Source organism: Anarrhichthys ocellatus, unplaced genomic scaffold, assembly GCF_004355925.1.
Source record: "Anarrhichthys ocellatus isolate YVR2014 unplaced genomic scaffold, GSC_Weel_1.0 scaffold101, whole genome shotgun sequence".
NCBI classification, from domain to species: domain Eukaryota; kingdom Metazoa; phylum Chordata; class Actinopteri; order Perciformes; family Anarhichadidae; genus Anarrhichthys; species Anarrhichthys ocellatus.
In genome coordinates, this window is record NW_022280131.1 from 719042 (window position 1) to 736410 (window position 17369).

The following is a 17369-nucleotide window of genomic DNA, read 5'->3' on the forward strand; positions in this document are numbered from 1 at the left end:
ACACAATATGGCAACCATGGCTGTACTTCTATAAAAATGTCTACACTACAAGAAATATAATTTGATGCCTGTAACTGTTAACCACAACTTAATAGAATTGTTGTAGACTCTTTATTTTATTTATTTTACAATGTAAAATAAATACAATTTTTTCCTTTTGAACATTCTTCACAATATTTGTTATTATTAATATAATCTTTATTATTATCATCATTAGTTCCTTTTTGTGTTGGTCAGCCTCTCAGGGTGGACATGTTGGCATAGTAGTGTATCATCTGAATACAATTCACATCGCACATTCACATTTTTGAGGTGAAAAACCAACTGTGTAGATTATAAAATATTGGCAGTTTTATGAAAATTAATGCCAAAATGAAAATGTTCCCCAATTTCTTTAGAGTTGAGAAACTCCAAAAACGGGTGTGACAGGAAGCGCCTGATCGCTGATCTTCTGATTGAAGAACGACCCGCTCTGACCCTCTGATAGTGAACATATCATAGTGTCAGCCATCCACTGTTGTTGCATCATTGCATTCCTATTTGCTTGTCCCTCCTCTCAATAAGAGATAAATCCCAATAACATGTCAGTCCTCCACCACTCAGAGCAGGGTTTACATTGGTCCTAACTCTAGACAGCACATACTTCCATCAGATCAGATGTATTGTTTAATTAGGAAGAATTTACAGAGTAATCCATGTAATTGAAAAATAAATGAAGCAGTCATATTTGTGTGTGTGAGGAGCTAGTGTAGGAGGAAAAGGTGGCCACGTTAATGAAGTTATTTGCTGCTTCTTTCCCACACTGTGCTATTGGTATTCTAACCCAGATCTATGAGGCCTGTTTCCACTGGTTCCTTCCTTTGTGCCACGTTTCCATGGTTTCCTCTGGAGGGAAGATGAGCTGGGGTAATTGAAAGCATTGTGTGTGTTTGTGTGTGTGCACTTGCGTTCCATGGCTTGTCTTGTGAACCCCAATGTGGTTACACATTCACCAACAGGACATTTTGTAGGTAACTAATGATCATCCTTTAAATCATGCTAAAATAATTTCTGACACTTTTTCGAAAAATGCAAAAACACAAAACAAAGATGAAGGCTTAACTTTCGTGGATGTCCTAACTAGTTTCAAAACACATCTAACTTCGGACTTTAACTAGACTTATACTATTTCTCAGTCTCAAAAACCTTCCCTGATCAGTTTTCACATGATTTCTATTAATTTTAGAATGTACTTGCATCTTCAGTCTATTCGCATACAAATACAATGTACTTGTTGATGCCCATTAAATTATGTACAGTACACTTAAACTGTAGATTGACAGGTGTCCGCTGTTTGCTAAAACATAATGACAAAAGTTCCCCCGTCAGATTGCTTGAAGCAATATTCACACTCCAGCATGGTTTAATAAAAATAAATAAGCAATATTAATAATAAACATTGAAACAAAGGTATTAATCTTGTTTTGCTACCATTACAGTTGTGTAATAATAAAAAAGGTTTAACGAAATCTGTGTCTTCCCAGTGAATGAGACAACACAAAAAGCATATGTTTCTTCAGTAGGAACAAGATTAAGAAGACGTTATCAAAGAAATCCTAAAGATTGCTGTTTCGATGTCCTCTCTGATGGACGGCCTCTGAGCAAGGCAAAGGTCCTGAAAGATACATATACATATTATTTTATATGAATAAATACCAAAATTGTTGATGGTTGGATGATGGATAGATGGATTGATGATAGATGGTTTGATGATAGATGGACGGACAGATGATAGATGGATGAATGAATAGATGATAGATGGATAGATTAATGATGGATATATGGATAGATGGATGGACAGATGGATGAAGGATGGATAGATGGAGGGATGGATGATGGATGGATAGATGGAGGGATGGATGGACGATGAATGATAGATGGATAGATGATGGATGGATGATAGCTATATGGATATATGTATAGATGGATGGATGGATGATAGATGTATAGGTGGATGATAGATGGATGGATGATAGATGGATAGATAGATAGATGGATATATGGATATATTGATGATGGATGGATGGACGAATGCATGATAGATGGGTTGATGGATGGATGGAAGGATGGATAGATAGATGAATGGATGGATGGATGGACGGACAGATCGAATGTCCACTAAATAAGTAATGCCCGGAATGAAGTGCATGGTGTTGTGTTTAGAGCTGGGGAACCTACATGATTTGAGGTGGTGATGCAAAAAATCTGGGCAAAAACACTTTATGCTACAAGTCTCATTTAATTCCTGTATTTCTTCAGGGAATATTACTTTACATTTTACATAGACTATCATTTGTACGTTGAATGAATAATGAAGGCACCGCAACTACATACCACTTGGATAATGTCTTTATGCTTGGTCCTGATGTGCTGGCAAGTCTGCTAGCCGAGAGGCTGATTTGCAGAAACAGGAAGTTTCCCGGTGCGCTGCGAGAGCCTCTGACAGTGACTGTGTGTGACAGCGTTGATTAAAGATCATGTAGGCTGTTGTTTTAGGTTCTTTAGTATGATTAGGTTTATGATCTATTCAACATCCACTTCTATACAGCAGCATTTAGCAGTAGTCTAACTTAACCATGAGCAGCTCTGCTTGGACACACATGCTCTGTGACCCCTGATCTCTGACGCATGATGATGTAGAATTGAATTACTTAGATTACACTACGCAGAACCCGGGTAGAAGATGAGAAGTGAGAAAGGAAGAGAACTATGAGTAGATTACAAAGACAAGATGGAGATTAGTTACAGGTATGCAAGTATATCGTAAACTTAGACTGGCGGCTTGAGAGTGAAGCCACAGAATAAGTGCCAGAAGTTGATGTGTGCTGAAAATGAGAGCAATACATAGTAAAATATAATTATTAAGAAAGCCTGTGTTGTATTGTGGTGAATTCCATAATGCTCTCATTAAGCACCACTAAATGCATATCATATATTATTTCAGCCGAACTTTAAGATTCAAAGACTAAATGGCACTAAATAGTATTGGATGGTAGTATGGGTATTGGAACTCAGAGATGATGTCACCCATGTAGGTTGATTGGGTGTGAATGGTTAGTTAGAGTGATGGGTAGGTGGCACCTTGCATGGTAGCCCCTGTCATCAGTGTAGGAATGGGTAAATGATGACATGCAGTGTTAAAGCATAGTGAGTAGTCGGAAGACTAGAGAAGCGCTACACAAGTACAGTCCATTTACCATTTAACACAATTGTCAATTGTAAAATTAATTTCTTACTGTACATAACACAAACACTGAGCGATGAGAGTAATTTATAATCACATGAATGCATTATAAGAGGGATTATAATACATTATAAAAAGTATCACAACCATAGAAATCATAATACACTATTATCCTTGCAAAGAAAATATAATTGAACAACCAGAAGTAAAAAAGAAAAAGACGAAAAATAAAGAAGTGAACACTCAAAACAAGGCAACTGTGGTTCTGGTCTTTTAACTGATGAAGTTACAGTTACCAACCTTACTCGCGGTGACTAATCTAACCACAACACTATTACAGCAGCATGGAATACAACAGTAGTTTCTACACAGCACGGAACTCTGTGGTCCGTAAACATACACAATAGCACGTTAACATTACAGTAAGCTTAGAACAACACAAAACAAGGTAACAAACACACTATGACCTATCTCTGCCCATCCACAAGCCTCTTACTCTGAGATGACTTCATAGCAGTCGATGTGTTTCTTTGAATTTCTGTTTTTGAATTCGGGATCTGGAGCGTCACTTGTTCGGTGGCAGCGGGAATTCTTCTTAAGTTACGGGAATTTTTCTCCTTACGACCGACAAATGTCGACTTGATTGGGAAGATAATTTGTCCTTCTCTTCCTCTGAAGAATGTGCTGCTTCTTTCTGAGGCTTAAATATGGCAGAGTACGGGCACGTTATCCACTTCTCCTTCGGATCTAAAACAGTCTTGTTCGATCAGTGAGTGTAGAACTATTACAAGGTTTTCTTCAAAGCAACAACGTGCATTTGTGCATTTAATTCATGTGTCCACCATGAATAACGCTCCTAATTGAATTTCCATTGGCATTATTTTCGTACTGAGTGACACGAAAAAAGCAGACAATTTGTGTCCCTGGAGACGAACCAATAGATCGCATTTCGTGACTATGTCACAAACTTCCATGAGACTGGGCTGTACATTCAACTCCATGTACTCCCACCACTCCCTCCCTCCCTCCCCTCCTTTACTCCAAGTAGCCTCCAGAATAGAGATGAGGTTCTTCCTCTCTGCTGTGATGCAAGACAGTAGGCAACAATTTGGGGATGTAGGAAGGTAGAGGGAGGAGGGTAGTGATGTGATGGGGGAAGCAGTAGTAGATTGAGGTGACAGAAGGTGAGAGGGGACGAGTAGTTCTCGGTCTACCAACACTAACTCTACACCCTCTGCTTGACACTGCTCTGCATGTGTGTGTGGCTGGCTTATAAGCGTTGTAAAGTATCATCATGAATAATTGATGCTGACCAGATGTCAGGCACCTACTATTCTGTCTGTTACACAAAGAACATCAGATCAGTTTGAGATGTTTTTTTGTGAACGGGTGGAGTACAAGTCAGGTTCAGTACCGGGTGTGGTGAGATAAAGACTCGGTCACAGCGGATGCAGCAGAACGAGGAACATTGTGTCTCTAAGAAGAAAAAGATTAGCCTTGTTGGTGTGTGTGTGTTCATCCAAACTGTATGTGGAGCCCTACTGGCACAATAGCCAGCTGTCCTCAGGGCCCCGACACATCAGTGTGACTGCAGCACCCACGTCCACATTCCCTCCATGCTGGGTGTGGGTGGTGTCATCAGGAGGAAACACTGGCTCTGTGGAGCCACAGGACACCGGGGCTACAGTTGATAGACGGGAGAGAAATGAGAGAGACAAGGGAGAGAAAGATGAAAACCAAGATCAAAGACTCATCTAAAGACAGGTATCGTGTGTGTTTGTGTTATTTATAGAAAGTTTTGTTTCTGATAGGAGTAAACTCAATTTGCATTTGTTGTGCAAGTAAGGAAGTTCTCCCTGGATCTACTTTCTGATGTGAACAAACATTGTTTTATGTTTTTGGGTTGTCCGACCGTCTTCCAGATGTCTCAGGAGGGCATTGACGGAAATTCTTCAAATTTGGCACAAACGTCCACCTGGAATCAAGGATAAACTGATGAGAATTTGGTGATCATAGGTCACTGCATCCTCACCATGAATCAAGAATTGGCATGCTTTTTTAAGTCTTATCATCTGTTAGATCCGGGGGTTCTCTGGCCCGATATGGGGCTACCTACTGACTCAGCTCTCTATTAAAAGATTGGCGAGCTGGTGTTCTGTGAGGAAACTCACCTGGCTCTGCTAACTACCGTTACTCCTGACGTCTACCCTGCTTCCTCTGGTAATGTGCACTCGGCCGAGGGGCCACCCTGGCCGGGCGCTTCTACCAGTCGCATCAGTTATGGCAGCTTTCCTCTTCTGGATACTTAGGCAAATGAATTCTCTTGAGAAATTTACTTTAAATGCAGATTAGATATTTATTGCAGGATATATTAGCAGGGGCACAGCTACAGCTCACATAAAATAATACTATACTTGATTCGATCAGGTTACAATTTCTTCTTAGATTATACTCATTCATTTTCGATGCCAAGGCGGCTCGGTGGAGCTGGATTCACGATGTAATAAAAAGTCCTTTTGGGGTTTTTAGGAGCGAAGGTCTGGCCTGACCTTCGGCTCCTCCTGCGCGGCCAACGAAGTCCGTTCAGCGATCCCTCAGGCTCAGTGCAAAGTCTTTAGGGCGGCTGCGTCCATCTGTTGTCCGGTTGTTAAAGTCAAACAGGGGGGAGAGGAAAATCGCCGTCTTTCAATCTTTGTCCACGAACAGCTGTCTTCTTTCCGTGAACAGAGACGAAGTCCTCCGATGCTGCTGTCGAACGAGGTCCAGTGTTTCTCCATGGAGCACTTGGTCAGCGTCCCGCGATGAATCCCGTCTTGCTCTTTGCAAGTCTCTCTTTTTATAACACTTTTGGGCTCTCTCTCCCCCCCCTCCCCAACACTTCCTAACTCAGCACATGATTATCATGACATCATTGATTATGTGTATGTGCTGCGAACAACACCCATCTTTCTGTGTGTGTGTGTGTTCTGGAAACTACCTAACTTCCCTGTGTGGGTGCTCTCACTTCCTCAATGCTCTGAGTGTGTGTCAGGTTACACCCGTGTATGTGCTCGGACAACACTCCAACATCTGTTATGATCTCAGCCTTTAAGGCCCCCACCCTTCTTACATCAGCTCTTTCCACACACACACAGACTTCACTTTACTCAGATACACATACATTATTATTATCAGTTTTACATTTGTTAAATCACTTCATAATTCTACGTACTACACACTTGCATTAATATGATTATTTAGAATACATTCTGTCAACTTTTGACTATACGCTTTGTGTCTATTTAAGCCTGATTCATATATTGAACATGTATTCCTCCTTTTTAAGGCAGCCTTCCTGGGAGCTCAACTCAACTTTTCTTGTCACATCACAGTGACATAGTGAAGTTGCCAGATATGGTACAATTGCGCTATAATAACAACAGCACAGAAGTGCTGGGTGGATGGATAAACTTGTTTGTCAAGAAATAGTGAAGTCAAGAAATGCCTTTGTGGATGATCAGAGCGGCTGAACAGATCTGATAATGTGACATGTGTTACTATGTATTTAATTTGTTGCACACACCTGGTTGTCCTGCCAACCAGGATACCATATCACAGTAGCTACGGAATCTTCTTCTGATGACATCAAGACTAATCAATAGTTTATGTTTGTTTGTCTACTGTTGCATTAATTGTTAAAGAGAGAGCATATACAGCTCAGTATGTAAATGATACCTGTTGAGGTAGCACAGGTAACACATCTTCTCTAATACTGTTGTCACTCACTATTCAGAAGATATTAAGAGTTGCAAAAAAATCGGAATTTTAAAAGTAATACAACTTACCACAAACAAAACATCATTTCTCAGAGTCATGATTTAGTCAAACTGAAACACACAGACATCATTTTGAACATGGAATCCTAGTGGGCGATTCTCAAAACCTTCATTGTGGAGGCGGCTTCAGGGAGTTGTGTCCTGAAGGTTGTTGGAAGGTCGTTGGTGATGTGGGACGAAGTTCAGAGTCTTTCCCTGTATCCTCTGTATAAAAATACATGAAGTTCAGCTAAAGCTAATATGAGGTTGCATCTTACTCATCTTTCTAGGCAACAATATGTTGTTGTTTTTTTTAAATTTCCTTCTTTTGTTTCCGCAGGCAGTGTTTCCTTGCTGAACAGCAGTAGAGGAAAAGTAACACAAAGCAGGCTTTATATAAGCCATTACCGATCCATGAAAATATGCTGGGTTTGACCCCTATATGATCCTTAGAAATGACTCTCTAGTTTTCAGACACAAAAGACACATAACAGGATTTCAAATCATTAAACAATATAAGAAAATGCATTGACTAGTAAAAAATACCCAACTTTTTTAGTTTTTATTTTACCTTTTTTTAAAGCAAGGCAAGGCAAGTTTATTTGTATAGCACATTTCAACAACAAGGCAATTCAAAATGCTTCACATAAAACCATTTAAAGCATCAAACATAAGGCAAAAGAAAAGGAGATTTAAAAACAATTAAGAACATTCATTGAAACATTAAAAACAGTCATTAAAACACTAAAAATGCAGTAGTAAAATACAGAAATGCAGAAAATTGATTAATATCCTCAAATCTGGTTCAATTAAAGGCAGCAGCAAACAGAAAAGTATTCAATCTTGATTTAAAGGAGCTGAGGGTCTCAGCAGACCTGCAGCTTTCTGGGACTTTGTTCCAGATATGTGGAGCAGAAAAACTGAACGCTGCTTCTCCATGTTTAGTTCCGACTCTGGGAACAGAAAGTAGACCGGTCCTAGACGACTTAAGGGGTCGGGATGGTTCATAAGGTACCAGCAGATCAGAGATGTATTTTGGCCCTAAAGCGCCCTTTGGGCAGGGCGCTTTAACTTTGCCGATTGTGTCAAAACTGGCTGGTAGGGCTGTACGTCGGGGAGTGTGGCGAGGAGTGAGTTTGGTTCCAGCAGTGGCCAGGTCTTTCATGTGGTCAGTGAACTCCAGGTGGGGGGAGGATGGGGAGAGTGTGAGTAACGAGGAGGGGGACCTGGATGGAGTCTGGGGGTTGGAGGTAGGTGCTGGTGAGGGAGGTAAAGACTCCTCCTCTCGGAAGGGTGGAGAAAGTAGGAGATCAGAGGCGGTCCCTGATGATGAGGTTGAAGACTCCTCCTCTTGGCTGTCCTTAGGTGGGGGAATACTTCCCGTAAGGTCTCTATGGCGATGCTGCGTGGTTATCTCTTGTTTAGACTCCTCTTGTCTCTTGTCCTTGGCAGTAGGAACAGACGGATGATGCAGGAAGAAAAATATGTTAGAGGTAAACAGTTTTAAACTTCATGTGCCTTAAAAAGATGTCTGCGCTCCCAGAAAAGGTAGAAATTGTTGATAAAATGTACTGACTGGTCAGTACATGCAGTTGACAGCCATTTGTTCAGTGCAAACAGCCTGCTGAATCCTTCATCTCCTCCTCTGACTGGTGGAAGAGGGCCACTGATAAACAACTCAGCCTAACCAGGCGAGTCATTAAGAACAAATTCTACAATGGCCCACTCTTCAGTTTACATGTTAGTTTATACAGGCAGTAAAATGAGAGCTTCTATTTTCCAGTTCAGTGAGTCCTATAGAGTTGTTGGTTCTATAGAGAGGGTCTCTCAGTTATTGTGCTCAGTCAGAAGTGCAGGCTCTGCCTGCTACAGGGATAATACCATGGACCACGTATGCTTGGATTACTGTGCTGAAGAGTCATAGGGTTGTGTCGTAATCAGCCACTCTACTATCTGCTAGAAAGGGAGCTCTGCTAAGCCTTTAAGCTTATTTAAGACACTCAACTCTAATTAATTAGCAGAAAACAGCAGCAGCCACTTTGTGAATGAGCATATGATCCCTTCAGGCTGATGGGGGTCAGGGTTGGGTATGTTGATGTATCACTTTATAACTACTGCATCTCTCATCAAAGTGGATCATTACTTATGTGTACACTATAATGAACAGTACATCACTGCCGCTAACTAAGACCAACATGTCTGCCAAGCAATATAGAGTCCTCTGCTATCGATTGTAAAATATTGGTTGAATGAACCAATAAGCATTGTGAACTATGACAAAATATACTTCTTCAAGCAAACATAGATCATTTATAGGAGAAAATAGTAGTTGAATACCTCTGTCATCTTAACAAAAGGTCAGAGAGTGAATAAAATAGAATAGAGCCCAGTCAGCATCGATGCATCAGTTTCAGTGGTTAGCCGGATACATTTTCAATCCTTATTTTCCGGTCGTTTATTTCCTAAATAGATACTACAGTAGCCCAAAAGCCAGCAGTGCTGCTTTTCTGTCAATCTACCTGCGAGAAACATTTCAGATGGTCCCATAGTAAATATATGAGGACAAAAACCATCCAACTCATTCACATCTACAAGGTGAGGCAATAACCCCAAGCTGGTAAAAGAGAAAAACATACAGTTTATTCTTGACCTTGACCAACAGCACTTGACAAAGCATTCTTAACTCAAGGTCAAATGTGCTCCAACAAATAAGTAAGTAGAGATGAGTGGTGATTGTTTTTAACTAATTCTGCTATCATTAATGGAAATGGATTTCTCCAGATGTTTAATATGTGGCCTACTGTTTGAAAGATAATGGCACTACTTTTACTGGTTTACTTTGAACTCTAGTAATGTCATGTTTTTTTTAATTACAAATAAATTATAGAAATATAGAACTGTTTATCTTAAGAACTCTAAACGGAATCTTTACTATCATGGGTTATTACTCATATTCCATATATACTTTACAGTTTAGACATAATGACAATTAATTTAGAACACAGAGAGAAAATACATAGGAGAGCTAGTGTATAGTGATTGAATGCTATTTGAAACACTCTATGATCAAGTATGGCAGTTTGATCAACAACTTAGTTTGATAAGGTCTTGTGCAGACTAAATCCTAATGTGATTTGAGTTAGCTTGCATTAAGGTTACTTGTCCTTGAGTTAAGTTGTCATGCACCCTGCACTGCCACAAGTTGCAGCTCTGTATTTATAGCAGGGCTTCTAAATGTCTTTCCTCGTTATTGAGACACAGCGTTCACTGTGTACCTGCTGTCTTGAGGTTGGATTAATCCTGTCTACTGTAAAAGGACCACATCTTAGACATGCAATGGAAAGGGAAGATCTGCTTCTGCCTGTGTGTACAGTTATCTGGCTGTAAGGCATTATGTTAAGGCCAGTCACTGCAGGTAGATAGAGAAAGGGATGAATCTGTAGTGGAAGATTTGGCTCAAGCACGATTGATGATCAAGGAAGATGAACACAAACACAAAAGAGGACGAGTGCAGAGGGAAGCTACAGGCATGTAGTATCAGAAAACAGGAGACCCTGGGACTGTGTGTATGAGCTGTGTGGTCATGTGTGTGAGCGTATGCATGTGGGACGCCCTGGGATCAGTGCTGAGCTGGTTTTCTGCTCGCCTATGTGCTCTGGTGCTGGATACAGCTGATGCATTGAAGCACTGGAGAGTAAGTAAAATGTTGACATTTACATAAATATATACATATATATTTACTGTATGTATATATATATATAGAGAGAGATATAGAGAACAACTTGTATGGAGAACATTTGTGATTGTTTCAGAAACAGTGTCACCTGTAACACGGTTTTGCAGTGTATATCTTCTTGTGTGTTCTGACTTGTGTTCTTAGGTCAAAATTGTAATCATCAAAACAATTTGTTGCAATGATTTTGTGGTTCCAACTAACTCTATTACTATAATTTGACCGGTGCAATATCTGTGTGGGTGGGCAGTATAATGGTTAATATTATGCTTAATTTCAACTAAACAAGCAGTTATTAAGCTAGGAGGCCAATGTTGCTCCCCTTCTGCTTTCTTAGCAGTGCCACTCCATGACTCCATGCATTATCCTATGGTTTTAATGAAAGATAAACATACCGAGTTACGTACAGTACAAGTGTTGAAATAGCAAGCACAGAGTAAAGTCTAGTGGAAATGAATGCTAACGTTAGCAAGCTAGGTTAACTAGCTTCCACTTTCTGAGTGGAGTGCAAACTTAGGTTAAAGTAATGTTGCAAATGGTTGTTGTGGAAGTTAACCCCTTATAGTCTATACAGTACAGCATTCTGACAGTGTCTCCTAGCAACTCTGTCTCTCAGTATATGTCATATTTGTCCAAAAATAATTTAATTCCCTTAAATCCACTTTGAAAAGGTGAACAAAAGAATATTCACAAGCAGCGATAGTATAATTTATAATTGATATTTCATTACAAAAATGTGAGTACATTTATATATTGTATATCTTTGAACTTGTTGATTTAGTTGACTAACTGAGGGTTAAAGTCAATACTTTACATATTGCCTTCTAAATGATGGCTCATCAGTGGCTGTATGAGGATCAGCTTTGAGATTCTTACTAGCGTTGTGCTCGACCCACTTGATCTCACACTCTTCTTCTTTACTGTGTCCACAGCCCCAGGAAGCTCTTGAACACTCCCCCCACCTCTCTGACGGATTAGGCTTAGAGGAAGGGGATTTGGGAGCTGACCCCCTGGAATGGCGTGAGAGAGGAAAAGGAAAGGGTGACACTTCTGCAAAGTATTTTGACTCCAACTCTTGGCACAGCGACACTCTGACAGATTTTAGTCTGGACGGGGAAGACTCTCTGGATGCTTTGCTAGGTCTTGAGGAGACCTGCCTTGGTCGGCGAGCGACAGGCCGCACCTTCCACACAGGGCAGAGAAAAAACAGATGGAGAGAGTCAGTGACGGCCAAGGACGACCACAGAGATGCCACAGAGACATATGTTGGACGATTTAGATGTAGCAGGAGGAAAAGCCCAGAGAGCTATGTGAACCTTAATATTCCCTCCAAGCTCAGCACTAGAGACCTGTGCTCAGTTCAAATTCGACCCTGTCCAAGAACAGAGGAACTAAAACAAGACTTGCACAATGAACAGTCCAGTTTAAAGGCTGTTTGCAAAGAAATTCAAGTCAAGGTTAGCACGGATTCATACAGTTTACATGTACAAAGCCAACATAACACAGACACCTTTGACAAGAAGGTAAATAATCCACTAGACACTCCGGAAGAGAAATTGCATTTACAACCTGAAAAAAGCAATCCCATCAGACTGAATGAATCTACAGACTCAGAAACATGCATAATACATCTAGATACCACAGAGGACAACATTGTGGAGACACAACAGCAAATCAGACACAGGCAGAGCACAAGCTTACAGACAGGAAACATTGAAAGTAAAAACTTAGAGAAGACAGACAGAGAAAGATTAGAAATCTGTAAAGTTCAGGATGTAGACTTAGAGAATCTTGACTTACTCAGAACTTACTCTGTAAAGAAAAATACAAGCTTGAATAGATGCAATAGCGACAATAATGATAGACATTACAGACAGAGAGACCATTTAGAACACCGGCATATAATCAATGAAGACAAAGACATACAGGCTCAAAAAGTGGACAAGGACAAAAGGGACTTGTGCCCGAGTGTGGGGACATATTTTAATGGAAATGATCACAAAATAGTGAGTAACTGTAAAGACAACACATGCATATCTGATACACATTTCACCGACCTATTAAATGCACAAATACCCGACAGATTTCGAGCGTGCTCTTGTACATATACTGAGACAAAATACACAGACCCTCAGTTAATTACAGATATTGTTGTAGCAAGTCCAAACATCACAGAAGCACAAAGCGCAAATACAAATAGTGTGTCACATAACACAAAGTCAGCAAAGCTCAGAGACACACTCAATACAGTCAGTACAATGGCAGACAAGTTGGATATTTGCCGTTCACAAACTCTGTGTGAAGACAGCTCCAACAGAGGACTGTCAGAGATCCACCCTCAGGTTTGTACTATAGCTACAAAGCCCCAGGATAAGGCAAGGGTGTCGGATGTCTGCTTTCAGGAGGAGCAGTTTGGGTGTGTTTGTACTACAACAGAGGGGATAACGCCACCTGGGACAGTAAATGAAATATGTTCCTCCATTACATTTTCCACAGAGACCACAGCCTCTTTTTCATTGGATACCTGTTTTACTGAGCTGACTGTGGCTCCAAAGGTTTCTACACTATCCTCAACTGTCCTGTTGGCAGACTCAGATAGGAAAGAGCTCACTGACAGGCAACCAGATCAAAAACAACCTCAGGGAGCAAGGTTACAACCATGGCAAGTTCCAGGTCCAACGCATGGTTTAATTCCCAATCACTTTGATCAGGGGGGTGCTATGATGGAAATACCCACTCATATGCAACTCCATTCTGTGGACAAGCTTTTGGAGAGGGAACCAGGAACTGATTCAACTCAAATCCAATCTGATACTGGTAAGGATTCTGAGGAATTTCTGTCTCATCACCCATTGTCGAACCAAGAAGCAGAGGATACATCCACTCTGTTATCAGAGAACTGTGGAGGAGAGAGGAGGAGGGAAGGATCACCCTGCTCTCTTATTTTGCAAAACAAGCAGCAGGAGGTGGAGAGTAGTCATGTTTATCATGACCAGGAGTCCATTCAGGACAGTAGTAGAGAACACCCAGACATAGCTCAAAAGGCCATTTCCAAGACAAACATACAAACTACTGTCAGCAAAATGTCCAGTCATTGTAAGCAAGTTCAGCTGGTACTAAATATCCCTGAACCTCCCTGTGGCCTGAATGTCTCTTTGTCTCTGCTCTCAGACTCCAACAATAACACCAAGGCCAGTATAAATGGAGTGGGGAGAGGTGAGGGCCTAGGCTATTTCTCACAGGGAACCCAGAGAAACTACGAAAGTAATGAGAGAATAATTTGTCCCGTGGTTGAACCATCAACAAATGTGACCACTAACTCCTTGGAAGATATAGATAAGTCCCAGGAAGATTTGGAGGTGTTCCTGTCTTCAATTGACCAAGGACCCAACTGGAGCAGTGAGGACACTGAATCTGTGCCTGGGAAAAACCTTGAAAGCCACAGCCATTTAAGTCTGGCTCATGCAGATGAGCTAGAAAAACTAAAGAGAGAAAATGGTATTGAGGATAACACTGTCTTAAGTCTAAAGTGCAAGTGCTCTAACTCAGAAAGACCCTTAGTGTTATGTTCAGAGAGCAGAGGGCTATTAATGGAAAGCGAATTCAATGAGAGAGAGGGGCACTATTGTAGCCAACCAAGGGGTCACAGCTTACCTAACAGAAGAAGAGCCAGCCTATGCGAATCATTTGAAGAATATACAATGGCTGAGGAGTGTAGAGACCACACACAGTTCAGATTGCCAGCTCCACAGCAAGAGGTGAGGGTAGTAAGGTACTCACACCCTGATGTCAGCCTCAACCTGCTTGCTGTCAGTAGTTTAGAGCCAATTTTGGAGGCTGAGCATTCACCAGAAAATTGTGGTGTAACAGAGGATGATTTTAAAATAGAAACACAGAAAGAATATAATGTCATAAGGCCTGCTGAGGGAGTTGGTGATATTGCCAATCTTTCAGTGGACATATCCAGTTCCAAGAGTCCACACCACCTGCCTGAGCAGGAAGAGGTATCTTTCACTGCTGAGATAGAACCTGAGGTGAATCCAGCAACACCTGTTCTATGTGGTAGTGGCCAAGAGCACTGTCGACCTATGACTGTTGCCTATGATGCTGTGTCTTACACCAGCGATGAGTTGGAGGATCCTCACTTTGCTATTCCAGCCAAAAAGGCCAACCTTGACAAAATTACCAAGAGAAGCAAAACAAAAGGCAACCAGACAGGAAATAAAGGCTCTACGTTTTCTGTCTTTGCTAAAATGCCTTCTTTTAGGAAGGCAAAGGGCTCAAAGGGTGCCAAGAGTGAGGAGGTACCCCAGAAGTCATCAGATGGGGGAGAGTGCCTTCTGTCTGAGCAAGGGGCACAGAGGGACAACTCAGATGATGAGTTTTTTCACAAAGGTGACATCCTCAACCAAACAGTCCCCCAAACATTTTCCTCATTGCATTACGAGATAGAAGAAGAGGACTACGGCTTATCCCCCTCTACTCCCCACACTTGTCATGTCCATCAGCTAGTCGGCCAAAGGAGTAGTGGTGAGGGTAATGAAGGACCAAGCCCAGACAACCCCTTCCTCAGGCAAGTCCAGTCACCTAATCGGCAGACCTACAAGAGGAGCAAGAGTAATGACAGTTTAAACATTCACATTCACTTTGCACAAGCACACAAGTCCCTTTCCAGCCTGTTTGAGTCCCGTTCAATGGATAAGGAGAATGAGGAGCAGGCTACTGTGGGCTTTGACATGGATTTTGGTATAGCCAAACGATCCTGGAGGAAGCCAAAGAAGACCAAGGAGGCTGAGCTGCTAAAAATAACTTGTTCAGTGCCAGATGGGGAATGTAGCAACACAGCTTCTAGGCGTGGCTGTGGAGACATACCATCTTCTCCACTCCTGGACAGTCCAGGGTCACCGTCCTCCCTCAGAGCCCTTCCCCACACTGATTCCATCACCAAGTGGGGAGTTCCACAAGGAAGGGGAAAGGAAATCCCCCATGGGTGTAAATCGGAGGGCCAGAGAAGAAAATGTTCACCAAATGGTCTACCTACCCCACTGTGTATGTCTGGCCTACCTCCCTTTTCAGATGACACTGCAGTCCCACAGCCAAATCACACCAGCCCTATTTCACCTTTAAGCTCCTACTCACTAGCCACCCATACTCATCCATTTTCGCCATCCTGGGCCAGGTCGCACCCAGTGGCCAGCGAGGGCTTGTCTAAGAGCCCCCTTCGGCCAATGAGCCCTAAACCTAACAGTCCAAGGCCAGCAGCTCAGCGTAAACATTTTTGCTACCCCCTCTCACCAAGGGCCAGTTCAGTCTGTCCTATCCTTCTGGGACAGTTGGTAAGCGTGGAGGGATTAACAGACCCCCCAGAGAGACCTAAGACCCTTAAACCATCAGCTAGCCCTCTGGGTCTTTGCCTCAGTCCTTTGGATGCAGCTGAAGGCAGAGCAGACAGCCACTCACACATCAGCCTGTATGCCATTGGCTCTATCAACGAATTACAGGTAAGGAACATTAGTTTGTCACGCACAGAGCAGATTTTTGTAAAATTTAAATAGAAATGTGTAACATTTTGATATGTAAATTATAATCTTGATAATAAGTAACAATGTTTTTTTTGTGTGTGTAAATGTTGTAAATGCCCTTCTTTTTTGTATGTTAGACATCCCTAAACGGTTGTATAGATAAAACAGGCTTATTCAGGCCTCAATTGAAATGGCAATGAGGTTCCAACTCCCTGGGAAAACTGTTTCTTCCCTGCCTACAACTCACACACACTAGCTCTGGCTTGGAATGAAAAGGCAAAAAAAGCCAACACCAGTTAATCTCTTGCTCTGCAGACGAGCGTGTTTGTGTGTGTAGGTGTCATGGTGGTAGCCAGTGATTGTCAGTATCTGAGTTGGGACAGAGAACAAGTCCCTCTTTCTTTTGGACTCTCTGTAAAGAAGAACAGGAGAGTCAACTCTTGCTCATTCTCAGCCCCCAGCAGTTTGGTAGATTTCCATTGTCTGAGTTAGCTGGTTACCATAGTCCCACCTCCCTGGCAGTGCTTACAATTGTCTTGTGATACACAACCAGAGCAGGATAATTTGAGGATTAGCTCCCCCTTGTGGAATCCGGCCATTTGATGTTCAATCTGATAAAAAAAAATATTGCTTTGAAGTGTGATCTGGCAAAAAATAACAATAATATGATTTTGACCTTAAGCAGTTAATTTGTTTAGAGTTATCTTATCTAAATGATGTCTCATCAAAAAGGCAGGGATTGCTTTGTGTCCCTACATAAAGCTTAGATTCCCTCCAGCTAAAATAAAGTGGGTGACCTAATCAAGCAGTTAATCTAAATAACCATTATTTTTCTCATACCTTTGTCCGGTTCACTACTACTTCTCCACTTTAAAAAGATCTGTACAACTGTACAAACAGACATTAAAAAATGCATGCATTTTCAGAGTTGATTTATGCAGTGGCAAGATGAAATTGAAGTATAATTCAGGTAGTGGTTAAAAACACAAAATTGTTATATAGAGAGTTTAGCCCGCCTGATACTATTTAATCTCAGAATATTGAACATAAACAGACATTTAAAAAATGAATTGTAGTTATTAAAGGAGTGTGATCAC

The 17369-nt window shown here is 41.4% G+C and overlaps 1 protein-coding gene across 4 annotated transcripts in view; it reads left to right on the forward strand.

The window, feature by feature from the left end:
• arhgef4 (Rho guanine nucleotide exchange factor (GEF) 4) overlaps positions 1-17369 on the forward strand; it is a 129157-nt gene that overhangs the window by 31231 nt on the left and 80557 nt on the right. For 3 of the 4 annotated variants that reach the window (XM_031875986.1, XM_031875985.1, XM_031875989.1), the window contains exon 3: positions 11683-16251. In XM_031875986.1, the coding sequence (XP_031731846.1) occupies positions 11683-16251 (4569 nt within the window). Of the gene's footprint in view, positions 1-8037; positions 10712-11682; positions 16252-17369 lie in introns of those variants that run through there. The other variant, XM_031875988.1, reaches the window with a different exon arrangement.